General features: G+C 28.4%; 2 protein-coding genes across 2 annotated transcripts; one reads left to right on the forward strand and one right to left on the reverse strand.

Moving 5' to 3' along the window:
* Positions 1–1177: 1177 nt before the first annotated feature.
* Positions 1178–10827, reverse strand: LOC111613314 (cilia- and flagella-associated protein 52-like). The gene is made up of 4 exons (XM_023354669.1): positions 10685–10827; positions 10100–10278; positions 9622–9978; positions 1178–1446 (listed from the first exon to the last, which is right to left on the reverse strand). Exons 1-4 carry the CDS (start codon positions 10734–10736, stop codon positions 1297–1299), a joined length of 738 nt encoding a protein of 245 aa, XP_023210437.1. The 5' UTR covers positions 10737–10827; the 3' UTR covers positions 1178–1296.
* A 3486-nt stretch (positions 10828–14313) lies between these two features.
* LOC111613393 (cilia- and flagella-associated protein 52-like) lies at positions 14314–15525 on the forward strand (the record flags this gene model as incomplete). The annotated part of the gene is made up of 3 exons (XM_023354743.1): positions 14314–14462; positions 14869–15047; positions 15169–15525. Coding segments are annotated over exons 1-3 (588 nt in total), but the record flags the coding sequence as incomplete, so codon positions are not given.
* Between the last annotated feature and the right edge of the window lie 2085 nt (positions 15526–17610).

Consider the following 17610-nt stretch of genomic DNA (forward strand, 5'->3'; position numbering starts at 1 on the left):
GCTATTCTTAAAATTTTTTTGATTTTTAAGAATAAGATTAAGAGCAACATTGACAATTTTGGACAAGTTTTGATAGATTTGTTGTCCCTTAATTTCAGAAATTCAATAACAGTACTCCATTAATTAGAGTATAACTCGAAAGTTATTAGTTTAAAATTTACAAAATTGGTAAAGAATGTATTTATAATTTTTTAATTTATACATCTATTTCTGCACTATACACTGAAAAAGAATTATTTAAAGAGTTATATTATTGTATGAATTGTTTTTATTTGTTGTGCTTATGAAAAAGTAAATAAATAAATGTTTTATTTTTATTAATTTTTATATCACATTCATTTAAAATACTGTAATTAAATTAAAATAGAAATTTTGCAGATTTTCAATTCATTGTTGAACAATTAGAAGTTGAGTTATTAGAGTAAACTTCAAAATACACAAATCAAGAAAGAATTACAGTTGCTTTTACGTACATTACATATGCATTTTAAATTGCATTGCTTTTCAAATTATTGCTTAAAGTTTAGAAATACATCACAGTAAAAGACACTAGAGTTTAACTTTTAGAAATACAGTAGTAGTACATAGCATATATATATATATATATATATATAATATAGATATATATTTGGTTCTCCATCATTTAGTGATACCATTGCAGATTTTGGCTAGGTTCACAACACAGTGACTGTCTCGCAAGGGAGGAGCCTGACAAATCTGGGTCAGGCTGCCCAACAAAAATTCCTGGGGATTGTTTACCTGGATTTGATCCTGGATCCTCAGAGTGGTAAGTTAATGTCTTAATGTTTATCCAGCTGTCAGAATAAGGAAACAGGAACTCACATCATGCTTCTCTCAATAACGTTTTTGTTCAAGTCAGTCAGTTATTTTTGAGGTGAGAGATGAGGCCCTGCAAGGGAGCATATTTGGCCATGGTCCTTCTTATATGTTTATTGAATATGTCAATTTAGTTATTGAGGTCCTAGTTACATATGCTTAATATATTTTTAGCACTAAGAGACTTTTTTAAATAAAAAAGTAATAATTTATAATAAATAACTTATAAAATTTGTTAATAAATTTGGCTTTTTTTTTTATAAATTCAATTAGTAGTTATATTTTATTTAAAATTTTAAAAATGAGTAAAATAATTACATTAATAACAAAAATGAATTTTGTAGGAAGTTAATGAATATTATTTTTTTTTATAAAATGTTTAAAATTCTGTTATATAAAACAATTTCTTCATTCTTAGTATAATTTTTTGGATATAATTTATTTAGAATAGTGTCATATTTAACTTTCTGGGAACTTCCATATTAATATTGCTCCATCTACACTCGTACTCACAATATATTTTCCATCTGGCGAAACTCTAACCTTTGTAATTGTCGAGCAATGTCCACATCCAACGTGAGAAATCGTACCTTCTTGGTATTTCCACACCTATTTTTTATTGAATAAAAATGTAGCATTAGAGATATCCAATTTGACATTGGCTAAATAAAATATATTTTTTAAATAAAATCACTATTCTAGGATGAATGTGTGAATAAAAATAAATTATTTTTATAATAAATTTTATATAGGGTATCCAAAAAGTTACTGTGCAGTGACAGATTTGTAATGACATATTAAAGTTATACATATGACATTGCATAAGAGACCTGTAAGTTGTATATCCCACATTTTCACTTAGATAGCATTACTACTTACTCACAGATGTTCTAGTTTTTGGAAGACTTCTTTTCCAATTGCATAATCTCCCATGGAATCTGACCTGCAAGGTCTCCATACTCCCACTTCCTGAATTTTGGAGTCTCTGGGAGGACATTTCTGGCATTAGCTGCTGTAGGAGAAACTACAATATCGTACCTAAAACTTTACTTAAACTTTTTCCACTGTGCATTAACTTTTCAGACACCCTGTATGATCACAAATATTCCAAAATCTTAGATATTGGAACAGATATCTGCAGTACTGTAAGGTAATGGTATGCAAATGCTCCAAAGAGAGGGCATGAAACTCTTATAGAGGTGGAGAATTTTCCCCTCTTTGAATTAAAATTGGTGCTAGTTTAAGACACGGGTGAAGTTGGCAATTACCAACATGTACTGTCAGGAAGTTTCTAAGTACTGCTGGGAATACAACCAGTAAAGATAAACAGAATGCCATCAATGAGCAGAGATGCCTTTCTGTCTTTAGAATAGTCTGATTGTGCAATGAGTTGACACTTGGTCTACCTAAAGCCCTAATGTGTGGACCAAAACTTACTAATTAGCAGCTTATCATTTATTTTCAGAAAAATTTAATATTCCTATTATATTCATACCAACATTGAAACATTTTTTGTTTGTAAGAATTGGGAGGAAACAATAATATTGAAGTAGCTCTAAAGGAGATGTAACTAAAAAAGTTGGCACACTTTTGCATTAGGAAATCTCTTCCAAGAAATTAATATATAATAAAAGTAAATTATGTAGAAATAAGTTGTGCAAAGATACACTAATATACAAATAATCTAGATGTTAGTATGGATCTTTAAATAAAAATTCTTCTGATTCCTAAATGAATATAACTTACATGACAGTTATTATTTGTTTACAATTAATAGAAATGATTCTAATGAAAAAACAGAATTTTGCATAAATATAAAAGTAAATTTGTTATTTGTACTATGAATGAACTACAAATGTATTAGACAGGCTTTTTAAAAGAATGAGGTGTTAAAAAAGTTCTCTTTGTAATGTAGTTTATTAATTTTTATAATATATAAGTTGGAACAGTTTCCAAATTATTAAACTTACACACTTATTTAACAAGTGATTCCATGCACGGAAAGCTAGAACTTCTTTAAATAATTTTCACAAAACCTTTTTACACATTTTCTAGCAGTTTCTTGAGAGAACAAACGTTTTTGGCCATGTTTAATGGCTTTCTTCAGGTTCTATAGCATTGTCAGTTAACAAAAATTCGAAAGGTGTTATTGTTTATAGAAAGTTTCCTATTTCTTATTATGTCATTGTTCTCAAGAAACTGCTAGAAAATGTGTAAAAAGGTTTTGTGAAACTTATTTGACAATTGATTTCAAATAAACATATTCCAAATAAACACAATCAGTAATGTCAAAGATGACAATACAGAAATAGTTAACATTTATGAAATGATGATAAACAATGAAACTGTTGACTTAGTTTATTAATATTTCTGTAATCTTGATGAAATAGTTATATAGTTTATATAAGACTTCTTTATTGACATTATTTCTGATCGTTCTAAATTCAAGGAGTGAACCGCAATGGAATGTCTGTTTAACATCAAGTGAATCATGCAAACTTGCTAAACCTTGACAGTTCTGTAATAGATGATAAATCGAGACTCTCTCAGAATCACACCAAATGCATTGAGTATTTGAAAATTTAATATAACTGTTATTGATGAAAATAGAATATTTATTAAGACGTAATTGAGCTATTAATCTTTTCATGTTGAAATTAATTGATTTAGTCATATACTGTTGTGAAGATGGAATATGTAGTAAATTTATATACCAGGGCTGATATTTACTATGATTTAAACTTGTTTGATTCTTAAATAAAATTGCCAGGACATATATGACATTTATAGAAAAAAATATATATTTTCCTTTGACTATACATACAGAGATGAGTCTTAATTCATTTTTTGTCCTTTCACATGCTGTACAAAGCAATAACGATTCCATTGGCGAAGTCGACCTTTCTTTGTAGGCTACCATTCGCCAAAAAATGTAAAATAGTTACAAAAGTCCTCTAGAGGTAGCACAGCAAAATTAAAAATAATAATTACATTAAATAAAATTGCCAGGACATGTATGACATTTATACAAAAAAAATATATTTTCTTTTTGGAACTTAGTTTGCCAGAGCTGGTCTAATCTTGAATATTTACTTTTTTTGATTATTTCCTGATGTAAAAAAGTTGTTATTGTTGCTTTTGAATTTCAGACGGTAGTAGAATTTTATTATTCATTTAAGGAAAAAAGGAAAAGACAATATGTGGTTGGTTTCATGACATATGGCTTAGCTGAGAATAGACCTTTCTAAATGGAGCAGTTTGCAAAGAAAATAAATATGAAAATATTCCAGTTTATACAGATAATCAAGGCCCCAAATTGGACTTGCATAATATATGATTGGGTTAATTATTGAGTTATAGAGCTTCATATGAATGTTCAGATTTGATATTTTTCAAAATTGAACATAAAAACAACAAATTGTCAATTGCCTGTTTCTCTTTGTTATTAATAGTAGTGATATGTGCTTTGAAGGTGATGTTCCAATCAAATGTGACTCCTAAAAAATTGACTTCTTTAACTGTTTGTAGAATATTATTTACATACAACTTTGATTCTTTTTGTGAAATTTTACTGTTGTTACAAAATATAATAATCTTTGTTTTAGCAGGATTTATTGTTAAATGGATCGATTTTAGATATAAATTTAATTGATTTATTTTCCTTTGTAGAGAGATTTTAGAAGGTGCAAGAATAACCAAGTCATTAGCAAATTGAACATAATGAAAAACTCCATCAGCAACCTCAATCCCATCACTGGATTGGAGGAAAAGGTGGTCTATATCAAATAAAGATTAAATAAATAAGGCAAAAGGGAATCATCCTGAAGTATACCTCGTGACAGGACTTATGATGGAGAAATGGTGTTTCCCTGTTTAATTTTTATATATTTTGAAAACAGTTTTAGTATTGTTTGCCTACACCTTTTGTCCTCAAATTATATACCAGTAGGGGAACGTAGACCGAGTCAAAGGCTTTCTTAATGTTTATAAATGATGCATATATCAGGTCAGTCCATAAGTTCCTGCGTATTTTATGACATTGAGAAAAATCTTGTTTTGCTGTTAAAAATGCCAGTCTAATGTGATACTTTTTACACTGAAGTGTTAAATTGGATCTCATTCATATAATACTGTTCAGAATTGGGAACATTTCAGTTGTTTATTTTCGTTAAAATGGAAGTAACAGATGAATATAAGAGACATGTTTTATACTTTTTATTTTTAAGTGATGAGAATGCTACAAATGCAGCCAAAAATTAAATACTGTTCATAATCAAACTGTAATTAGTGTAAGGACTGCGCAGAAGTGGTTTGAAAGATTTAGAAATAATGATTTTAGTGTGGAGGATAAGGCTCGTACTGGAAGACCTGTTGACTTTGATGATGATGCTCTCTCTGCACTAGTTGAAGCAGAACCATCTTTAACAGTTGAGGAAATTGCAAAACGTTTAAATTCATCCCATGGAACTGTTCATAGACATCTACCACAAGTCGGAAAAGTTTCAAAGCTAGGAAAATGGATACCACATGAACTGTCAATAGCTAACTGACAACAACGTCAACTGCTCAACTCAAAAGCTTCAACTGGGAAATTTTACCTCATCCACCATATTTGCCAGATATTGCTCCCAGTGATTATCATCTTTTTCGGAGTTTGCAGAATTTTTTAAAAGGAAAAACTTTTGAGGATGAGAACAATGTAAAAAAGGCTATTTCTGAATATTTTGATTCAAAACCGAAATCATTTTACAAAGACGGGATTAAAAAGCTACCATCAAGATGGCAAGAAATTGTACAAAATAATAGTGAATACATTATAGATTGAAATAAGATTTAATTAAAATTTTTTGTTGCTTTTTTTAGATAAAAATGTGCATGAACTTATGGACTGACCTGATACTTTCCTATGTTTTATTGTTAGGTGTAGTTGTATTATAGACGGTAATATAGAAAGATTGCAAATCTTTCTATATTACCGTCTGTAATACAACTACATTTTCTTGATGTAGGCATATTCTTGATGTCCCTTATTCTTGATGTAGGCATATTGAAATTTAGCATTTAGGTCCATTTCTTTTGTCCATTGTCGAAAATTAGTGGCTAACACTGTCATGAAGTATTTTCTCGGTATTGAAAGCAAAGCAATGGGTCTATAGTTATTTGGAGAAAGGCGATCACCTTTTTTGTATATCATTGTAATTATAGCAGAATTACAGGAGTCAGGATATAAAGCTACTTTGTACATTGAATTAAATAATTTTAATAGTTTTAATCTTGCCTGATGAGGAAGCATCTTCAGAAACCCGGCCGGAATATTGTCACTACCCTGGGTTGATTTAATTCTGGTTTTGTTAATAGCGTCTTCTAAATCCCTAATTGTAAAGTAGGAGTCTAAATGTTCATTGTAAGAATCAGTATTAAATCTTATTGGTGAAATAAGTTGAATATTTGGGAACCACTGATAAAAACTTTTCCATACATTATAATCTATTACTGATGAGTTTTCGCTTAGATTTATATTGAAGTAAAATTTTCGTATTGTGGTCCAAAATAAATTACTATCCTTTGTTGTGGTCGCGATCTACTTCTTGTTAAGCCGTAACAGTTACGAGCTATTTCGTGTATATATATTAGTCGCGGACCACTTACTATAAAGTGGTAAAAGGGCCGGAGTAGTAGCATAGGAAGATTGGAAGACCTAACACACTTCCGGACTAGCTGTCTTAGCACCCGGCTGCATGTAGCTATGCTCCACGTTTTGTACGACTGCTTATGACCCAAGTAAAATTTAAATTGGAGTTAATCATTTTTATCTCTGAATAAATGTTTTGTTTTTTTAATATTGATACATCGTGTCAATCAATTAATTATTATACTGGCCAGTTGGGAACAACCCAACACCTTACTATTGTAGATTAGAATTGATTCAATGTTCCTAAAGTAATTTTTCTTTTTGACCTTGAGGTTGTTATAAGTCTGTTTAGCTTTCCTGTAATTGATAAAATTTACATCATTCGTGTCTTTTCTGAATAAATTTAAGTTGATTTGTTTTATTTTTTTTCATTTTGTGACAGTGAAAATCATACCAGGGGTTTTTGTACTTGTTATAAATATTGCCTTTATCCTTTTTAATTTGGATGTATTCATTCATTATTTGAATCATAAGATTATAGCTTTCATCACTATTAGAATTGGTTGGTTCTGGGATATTAAAAAAGAAAAAAAAAGATTCTCAATTTTGGCCAAATATCTTGAGGTATTATAATTAATCCTTTGACACTTTTTAGGTAAATTAATAGATTTCTTTTGCAAAAACAATATGAATTTTGTTAAGTAGGGAAATAGTCACATGCATCAAATGTTGTTGTGATGAGTTCCAAGCAGCAGTCTAATAGAAATTCTGAACAAATTGTTAGGTTTATGGTGGATTTCCCACGAAATCCATTAAGAATAAACAATTTATTTTCAGTTTGAATATTTCAATTGAATTCATTCCCAGTCTGTTGATATGCTTATCTTTAGAAAGATGAATATTTTGAATTATGGAGTTGGGACCACCATACCATGAGTCCATCAAATCAGAAATACATGAGTTAAAGTCCCTGAGTAATAAAATGAATGGAGTAATATGTTGCCATAAATTTATTATATTAAAAGTTTCATTTAATTTACTTAAGGAATTGGGTGGAATATAGGTTATCATTACTATTATTAACTTGTTATTTACACTACCAAGCATAGGCTTGTTCATTGAAATTAGTAATAGTATATAGTTATTGGATTTTTCCATATGAAGTATTGTGCAAAGGTTCTTTTTATTAAAATACATAATCCACCACTTGGGTGGCCAGGACCTGATGGTTTACATGCCAATGCTATTTCTATTATGAATTTATTGAAAAAATTTGATTTATAAACCAGATCAGATGTTATCCATGTCTCAGTTATTCCAATTATGTCTGAATTAAATTTTGATTGTAGAATATTAAGTAATGGTATTTTAGGTTTAAGACCCTGACAGTTCCAGTTCATAACCACAAGTGGCTGATTATTTAAGCTAGATTTTCCGTGATGGAGTTTGCTTTGTTTCGTTGGACATCAACTTGCAGCCATCCTTGACAAGGAAAAAGGGAGAAAAGTCTCGACATGAACCAGCTTCTCCAAATCAACACTATATGTCAGTCTGTCTCTACCTATTCTTAAAGTATCATTGCATAATTTTGTTTGATGATTTTGTTTTCTAATTTCGTAAAAAATTGGAAGTAATAGTTTATGTTGGTCTTGATCCCCTTGTTAAATCTGGAGAGATTTGCGTATCTTTCCAATCATCCAGTAAATTTTGTCGTTTCATTTTTATAAAATTCATGAAAATATGATCTCGGATCTGATTGTTTTTTAGAGTTAATCTTATCACTGAATTCATTGATTTAGTTAGTTGAGTGACCTCCAGAACATCCTCCTGTGATGCATTTTGTAAATTTAATAATGAAGTAATAAAGTTATAAATTTCTAGTTTAGAGATATTTCTTGAGGTAGGGTAATTATAAAGTATAATATTGTTGCAGTGAAATTCATTAACTAGAACATCCATTTTGTATTGTGTAATTTCTTTTTCTATTTTTACATTATCAATTTGTTGTTTTAAATTGTTAATTTGTCCTTCCATATTTCTATATTGTTTTTTGGCTTCTTGAATACTTTCATGAATAAGGTCCAGATCTTCTTTAATAGAAATCATTTGGCTTGAAAGTTTACCATTGGAGGAGTTTATTAGATCAGAGATTTTGTTCTATAGAACTGCCATTGGGATGTCTGGCGAATCATTCAAATTAGTTAAAGAAGTAGAATAAGGATTATTTAGCTCACTTGGATGTTTTTGAGGACTTTGGGGAGTTATATCCAGAAACAGGCCAATGGCAGCTGAAGATGATTCCTGAGAGTCTTTATCACCGAGTAAGTTGAAGTCTGTTATAAATTTGGAATTGGTTGAAAATGGTAAATCTTGTTTGTTACCCAGTTTAGTATGATTTAGTGGTGGTCTTTCTCTTTTAATCGGCGAACGTTGCATTTTAATTTGTATTTAGTATTTCTCCAAAGAGTGTTAGATAAAATTTGAAACAAATCTTTGTTTAGTAATATAAATTAAATGAAATAACCAACACTCTGGTTTCCTGCAGGTAAACAAAGTGTGCAGCAAAAGTTCGTTAGTCTATATTATCATAAAAGAGAATTTTCTTGCAGAACAAAATAATACCTTCCATATTTAAAAGCAAAGAAATAAGATGAAATGATAATGATATATTTCATATAGTTATTTGTGTAAATTTAGAAATGTAACTTTGTCTTTTATTTAAGTTTTTGCTTTCATTTTCTTACAGTGAATGCAACTGATACTTTAATATTTTGAATGTCCATTGAAATTTCAGTATTATTGTTTTGTATAGAACTAACATGCAAAAAAATATATTTTAATATGATTCATTGAATGCAACTGATACTTTAATATTTTGAATGTCCATTGAAATTTCAGTATTATTGTTTTGTATAGAACTAACATGTAAATAAATATATTTTAATATGATTTTATGTGCTTTAAACGCTTTTCTAGTGATATTACGACTTCAATATTTGTGGCGGACAGACGTAAAGTCGAATAAAATGACTTAAACTTGATTTTTATTTTTCCATATACTTTTTTGACAAACGACGTATAATCGGGAACGNATTTATATAATGTTTGTTACTAATTTTTATATAAATCTTAGTTCTTATTTTATATATTACCTTTAATAATTTATCTTCTCCACCACTTACAAAATGTTTATCATCCGGTGTAACATCCAAACTATTAATTGATCCTAGATTGGAAGCATCCAAAGTTCTTATTTTGGAACCGTCATAAACTTCCCAGAATTCGATTTTCCGATTCGTACCACAAGTAACAATTTGACATTCTTTTGCACCATAACATACTTCATGAAATATACTATGAGATGATACAATTTGATTCCTTTTGTAGTCTTGTAAATCCCAGATAGCACAAGTTCCATCTGTGCTGGCAGTTACACATTCTTTCTCATTTTTATGCACTCGAATACATGAAACCGGACCTCTATGTTCTTTCATTGATGTTACGAGGGACTTAATAGGGATTGAATAAAAGTCAATATGGATTAAATAATTCCCATATAAAAATTTAAATTAACAATGAAATACAATAATTAATTTCTTTAAGATTTAATCACTAAGATGTAAAATATACCTGCTTATTGGACAATATTTTCCATAAGCGTACTTCTCCTTCACTACCACTGCTAATAATGAAATTTGAATCTAATGTCATCGCTACTGCAGTTATTGCTTTACTATGAGAATTATGAATTATGAATAATAATTTCCCAGTTTCTGGAGTATGAGCTCTTATATTACCATCATCCCATCCTGATATTTAAAAACAATCAATTTAAACCAAGACATAATGACTCTATAATCCAATGAAGACAAGAAACAAAGTCAAACATAGAATTCTGATTTGTGAATGTTGAGTTTTTGTTGTTCTAAAACCAGCTGAAGATGAAACAATGATTTGAAAATGTTTCTTATATTCAGAAAAAACTTTGAGACAAATAATTCTAAATAGTTTTAGATAAAAGCAAATAAATTCTGTTAAAGAACACACAAAATAACCTTGCAGTTTTTATAAATTTGTGTAAATACAGTATTTAATTGCAAAACAGAGCTCGTTTTTCAAAGACAATTATTATATCTCAGAATGTGGAGTTGGATATGTTTGAGTCTGTTTCTTGTTATCATTATGTAAAAAAATATAACTAGAAAAAAATCATACCACTAATAATACATTGTCCATTTGGAGAAAAGCACATAGCATTACAAACCATGTTCTTTACTGTTATTCGCAAGAGTTCTTGGCTAGTTTTTATATTCCATATTCGAATCGTTTCTTTAGAACAGGTACCAAATACATCAGATGAATTGCTGTATATTGAACAGATAAATTTTTATTAAAAATTAAATAAAGTTTATTTAAGATACATTAAACATAATTATTCAGTTAAAACAAAAATACAAATTCAAATTATTTAATTATCATATACATAAATAAAGTGAATCAGAATTTAAATGAATATTAAATTGTTACTTAACTATTCTATTACATTAAATAGCACCAAAACCTCTGAACAGCCACTGGATGGAAACATAAAAAATGGCTGCTATTTAGAGGTGACAGTTATTGAAGGTTCGACTGTAATATATAGTATGCGAATTAACAATGCTGTATTTAAAGTCTAATTCTGCATGTGTGAATTAGAAAAATTAGAAAAAATATTTAATTATGATGAGTATAAGATTATGATCATTAGATAGAGTCGAGTCACTCAGTAAATTTATCATTTCTTTAATTTCTGATATTAAAAGTTTTCAATGATATAAATTAATGCTGTTCATCTACAAAAGCAATAAAACAAAAAATGATAGATTGACTTTAACTCCTAGAGTTAAATAATGTTAATGTACAGGTTCTCTAATTTGCAATTCTTCATATAACAAACATTTTGACTAACAAAACATGACGTCAGTGAATATAGTATATGAATATATGAGGTTTATTATGCTACATATGAATGAATCTCTAAATTTGCCAATTAAAATTTCTCATATTTCAAACCTAAAGAATTCTGAATATGTACTGCACAGTGCATCTTACCAGGAAATATTCTCTAAGTTGGATATCCAACTCAGAGAATACTGCTTGGTGTGATTTACATACATTCTTTTCTATGGTATTGCATACTATAATAGACCATGTGCAATATTTATATATGCTTATCAAGTAATAACTGATTATTTTTATTATTAATCTCAATATAAAGAATTCTACTTACATCAAACTCAAAATTTTGTTCCTCTCAAATTCTTTAATTTGAGAATTTTCTGTGTATATAAGATCAAATTCTGTACTTTAATTAACTAAAATTAGCCGATTATAACCTGAAAAGAATTCAGCTTTTGGATACATATTTGGAAAACAGTATCGATCATTATGTGCAAAGTTCAATTATGTATTAATTCTATTTTTCAAATCAATTAAATCAAATCAAATGGATTTTCAAATCAAAACTTTAAATAAGGTAAACTTTAAGATTTTGGTTTGGAATTAATGCATTTTACATTCACAGAAAAAGAACCTTTGAATTAATAAATATTTATGTCCGATTGCAGGTGAATATGATTTAATCTGTACAACTAAATAGTATTTTATTCAGAACTGTTATTTGTTGATTAAATCATTAAGCAGTTACTAGATCTCATGTAAAGTTAGCTGAATAGCAATAGCATATTCAGGAAGGGCCTAGGAGACCTGTGCTTTCCTTGTCTTTATAAATAAATTAAGAAAAAATCAAATAAATGCAGGAAAAAGATTTGAATGTGATAAATACATATTAATATGTACAGTATGTGCAATATATAAAAGTTTACTCTCATCCACAGTATTACAGGGATGAATGTAGGTTTGTATGTTGTAATTCAGGCCCCCTCACACACAGTGCTCTCTATTTTCAGAGCTGTGTAGCACTTAGGGGGCCTGAATTACAACATAAAAACCTACATTCATCCCTGTAATACTGTGGATGAGAGTAAACTTTAAGATTTTGGTTTGGAATTAATGCATTTTACTTTTTTTTAAAATTTACTTTAAAATACAAGTATATATATATATATATACTTGTATTTTAAAGTAAATTTTAAAAAAAAGTAAAATGCATTAATTCCAAACCAAAATCTTAAAGTTTACTCTCATCCACAGTATTACAGGGATGAATGTAGGTTTTTATGTTGTAATTCAGGCCCCCTAAGTGCTACACAGCTCTGAAAATAGAGAGCACTGTGTGTGAGGGGGCCTGAATTACAACATACAAACCTACATTCATCCCTGTAATACTGTGGATGAGAGTAAACTTTTATATATTGCACATACTGTACATATTAATATGTATTTATCACATTCAAATCTTTTTCCTGCATTTATTTGATTTTTTCTTAATTTATTTATAAAGACAAGGAAAGCACAGGTCTCCTAGGCCCTTCCTGAATATGCTATTGCTATTCAGCTAACTTTACATGAGATCTAGTAACTGCTTAATGATTTAATCAACAAATAACAGTTCTGAATAAAATACTATTTAGTTGTACAGATTAAATCATATTCACCTGCAATCGGACATAAATATTTATTAATTCAAAGGTTCTTTTTCTGTGAATGTAAAATGCATTAATTCCAAACCAAAATCTTAAAGTTTACCTTATTTAAAGTTTTGATTTGAAAATCCATTTGATTTGATTTAATTGATTTGAAAAATAGAATTAATACATAATTGAACTTTGCACATAATGATCGATACTGTTTTCCAAATATGTATCCAAAAGCTGAATTCTTTTCAGGTTATAATCGGCTAATTTTAGTTAATTAAAGTACAGAATTTGATCTTATATACACAGAAAATTCTCAAATTAAAGAATTTGAGAGGAACAAAATTTTGAGTTTGATGTAAGTAGAATTCTTTATATTGAGATTAATAATAAAAATAATCAGTTATTACTTGATAAGCATATATAAATATTGCACATGGTCTATTATAGTATGCAATACCATAGAAAAGAATGTATGTAAATCACACCAAGCAGTATTCTCTGAGTTGGATATCCAACTTAGAGAATATTTCCTGGTAAGATGCACTGTGCAGTACATATTCAGAATTCTTTAGGTTTGAAATATGAGAAATTTTAATTGGCAAATTTAGAGATTCATTCATATGTAGCATAATAAACCTCATATATTCATATACTATATTCACTGACGTCATGTTTTGTTAGTCAAAATGTTTGTTATATGAAGAATTGCAAATTAGAGAACCTGTACATTAACATTATTTAACTCTAGGAGTTAAAGTCAATCTATCATTTTTTGTTTTATTGCTTTTGTAGATGAACAGCATTAATTTATATCATTGAAAACTTTTAATATCAGAAATTAAAGAAATGATAAATTTACTGAGTGACTCGACTCTATCTAATGATCATAATCTTATACTCATCATAATTAAATATTTTTTCTAATTTTTCTAATTCACACATGCAGAATTAGACTTTAAATACAGCATTGTTAATTCGCATACTATATATTACAGTCGAACCTTCAATAACTGTCACCTCTAAATAGCAGCCATTTTTTATGTTTCCATCCAGTGGCTGTTCAGAGGTTTTGGTGCTATTTAATGTAATAGAATAGTTAAGTAACAATTTAATATTCATTTAAATTCTGATTCACTTTATTTATGTATATGATAATTAAATAATTTGAATTTGTATTTTTGTTTTAACTGAATAATTATGTTTAATGTATCTTAAATAAACTTTATTTAATTTTTAATAAAAATTTATCTGTTCAATATACAGCAATTCATCTGATGTATTTGGTACCTGTTCTAAAGAAACGATTCGAATATGGAATATAAAAACTAGCCAAGAACTCTTGCGAATAACAGTAAAGAACATGGTTTGTAATGCTATGTGCTTTTCTCCAAATGGACAATGTATTATTAGTGGTATGATTTTTTTCTAGTTATATTTTTTTACATAATGATAACAAGAAACAGACTCAAACATATCCAACTCCACATTCTGAGATATAATAATTGTCTTTGAAAAACGAGCTCTGTTTTGCAATTAAATACTGTATTTACACAAATTTATAAAAACTGCAAGGTTATTTTGTGTGTTCTTTAACAGAATTTATTTGCTTTTATCTAAAACTATTTAGAATTATTTGTCTCAAAGTTTTTTCTGAATATAAGAAACATTTTCAAATCATTGTTTCATCTTCAGCTGGTTTTAGAACAACAAAAACTCAACATTCACAAATCAGAATTCTATGTTTGACTTTGTTTCTTGTCTTCATTGGATTATAGAGTCATTATGTCTTGGTTTAAATTGATTGTTTTTAAATATCAGGATGGGATGATGGTAATATAAGAGCTCATACTCCAGAAACTGGGAAATTATTATTCATAATTCATAATTCTCATAGTAAAGCAATAACTGCAGTAGCGATGACATTAGATTCAAATTTCATTATTAGCAGTGGTAGTGAAGGAGAAGTACGCTTATGGAAAATATTGTCCAATAAGCAGGTATATTTTACATCTTAGTGATTAAATCTTAAAGAAATTAATTATTGTATTTCATTGTTAATTTAAATTTTTATATGGGAATTATTTAATCCATATTGACTTTTATTCAATCCCTATTAAGTCCCTCGTAACATCAATGAAAGAACATAGAGGTCCGGTTTCATGTATTCGAGTGCATAAAAATGAGAAAGAATGTGTAACTGCCAGCACAGATGGAACTTGTGCTATCTGGGATTTACAAGACTACAAAAGGAATCAAATTGTATCATCTCATAGTATATTTCATGAAGTATGTTATGGTGCAAAAGAATGTCAAATTGTTACTTGTGGTACGAATCGGAAAATCGAATTCTGGGAAGTTTATGACGGTTCCAAAATAAGAACTTTGGATGCTTCCAATCTAGGATCAATTAATAGTTTGGATGTTACACCGGATGATAAACATTTTGTAAGTGGTGGAGAAGATAAATTATTAAAGGTAATATATAAAANCAATTTACAAGGAATAAATACAGCAAGCCATCTCCATCTTTTATGCTCTCAACACTTGTCTTGATGGTGGGTTTCGAATTTTTGATTAAAATTCGAAACCCATCATCAAGATTTTTGATTAAAAGTATATGGATTTTTTTCATAGCAAATTATACAGTATTTCTTCACTAATAAAGAAAACAATTTAATGCTATTTTATCCGAGGGAAGTTTTTATCACTGTTATTATCCGGAAGTTTAGAATACAGAATGAATCTAAATTGAGAAAAATCGACTTTATACACTAAAAACACATTTAAAACTGTTACTTATTCTTGTTATTATCTATCTTTGATACATAGAATTTAACATATTAACTTACAGTTGTAACAATAATCACAATAAAAGGTTCAATACCTTCATTCTGTACTAACTTTATAAAACTTAGAAATAATCGATTTAAAATGCTGTATAAGGCTTTATACTCAAAGTTTATTAATCTATTAAGCTAATTATAAAAAGTATTCAAATACTAGAACTTAATCAGCATATCAGTAGTAAATATTCAGATGGCATTTACCTTTAAAACTGTCAATTAAAATGCTAATGTGTATCATAAATATTGATATTCCTATTATAAGAAAGGATAAATACAATGTTATATTTGGAGGATGGATCAACACAATGCTTACAATTACTTACATAGGAAGGGTGGAGTTAAATTAACGTATATTTTATATTTGAATGCCCTTTGTGTCGTTCACAAATAACATGTAGCCTATAATCTATTCAGAGATCCGATAGATCAATTAATTGTTGCGTGCTATGAAATTTGATACACAGCATACAATACTGTACTCAGACTTTGCCCTTCTTTCTACTGCACACCACAGTATCATCTTTGATATTTAATTAAGTATAAATTTCAGAATTTAGGTACTTAAAATCTGTAAAGGTTTGTTTATTTTTTAATGAACTAATTCATTTGTATTCGTTCTCCTCTTCCAGCCATCCTGAAAACAGACAAATCTGCATAATCAATGAATTAAAATAACCAAATTTTGCACCCATATTCGAATAAACTAATACGAAATTAATCAAATCCCGTTTTTACGATGGATTTAAACATTCTGACAATAAGCAAGCCTCCTTTTGTATGTTGACTATCTGCAGGGCTGGACTTAAAACTTGTGACCCTAAGTTATAATATATAACAAGCCTTTTTCTCTGATGATAGATGTAAAAATGCGAGGCCCAAGTTGCAACTTATGTGCAAATCCGACCCTGAGTTTAGGGCCTAGCATATTTACATATATCATCTGGTAGAGAGGAAGGGCCTGTTATATTATACTCACAAGTCTGTGTCAAGTTATACAGTTCAAAGTTATAATTCTTATTGATGACCCTCCTAAACTCGTTTAACGACGGTCGTAAAGCGGGGTAGGACAAACTTAATGCAAAATGTAATGGTAATCTCTTTAGATATTAAAATTTTAAAGTAATTAATATATTTTTTCTCCTCCTAATGATTCATTATGTCGTTATTTATATCAAAGTTAATTAAAATGTGAAAAAGTAATTAGAAAAAGAATTCTTACTGGAAAGCGCCATATTGCTTTTTTGTTAGGTTCTATTTAATACCGTTGCTATAGCAACATAAACATCAACTACAATTTAAAACACTTGTAAGAATTTGTATTTTTTGTTTTTTTTTTAATTCTGACATTAAATAACTGTTAACTTCTTTTATTATTATTTAAATCTCTAAATGTATAATTAATATCATTATAAATATTTATAATGAAAGATTCAATAACAATTATTAAAATATAAACATTTGACAGAATTTTTTTTTTAATGTAAATGAATTAAAACTTTAAACAATGTCAAGAAAAAATTGATAAAATCCTTAAGAATATTTCTTTTTAAATGTATAATGCTTTACATTAAGTATTCATTTTTTGTATGTTAACCATCAACATCAATATTGTTACCAATCAAATTAATATAAGAATTAAAATTTCTCACAAATTAATTATTATTTTAGTAATTTTGGATTAATATCAATTTACTTTTCTTAATTTGTAATGGAT

Source organism: Centruroides sculpturatus, unplaced genomic scaffold (assembly GCF_000671375.1).
Source record: "Centruroides sculpturatus isolate CEXI.00-Female unplaced genomic scaffold, Cexi_2.0 scaffold134, whole genome shotgun sequence".
NCBI lineage: Eukaryota > Metazoa > Arthropoda > Arachnida > Scorpiones > Buthidae > Centruroides > Centruroides sculpturatus.

Excerpts from the sequence above, each read along its gene's own strand:
- LOC111613314 (XM_023354669.1), bottom strand. The coding sequence starts at position 10,736 with ATGGTTTGTAATGCTATGTGCTTTTCTCCAAATGGACAATGTATTATT. Across the intron at positions 10,279-10,684 it reads TGGACAATGTATTATTAGTG|GATGGGATGATGGTAATATA; the intron begins GTATGATTTTTT and ends TTTAAATATCAG. Across the intron at positions 1,447-9,621 it reads GAGAAGATAAATTATTAAAG|GTGTGGAAATACCAAGAAGG; the intron begins GTAATATATAAA and ends AATAAAAAATAG.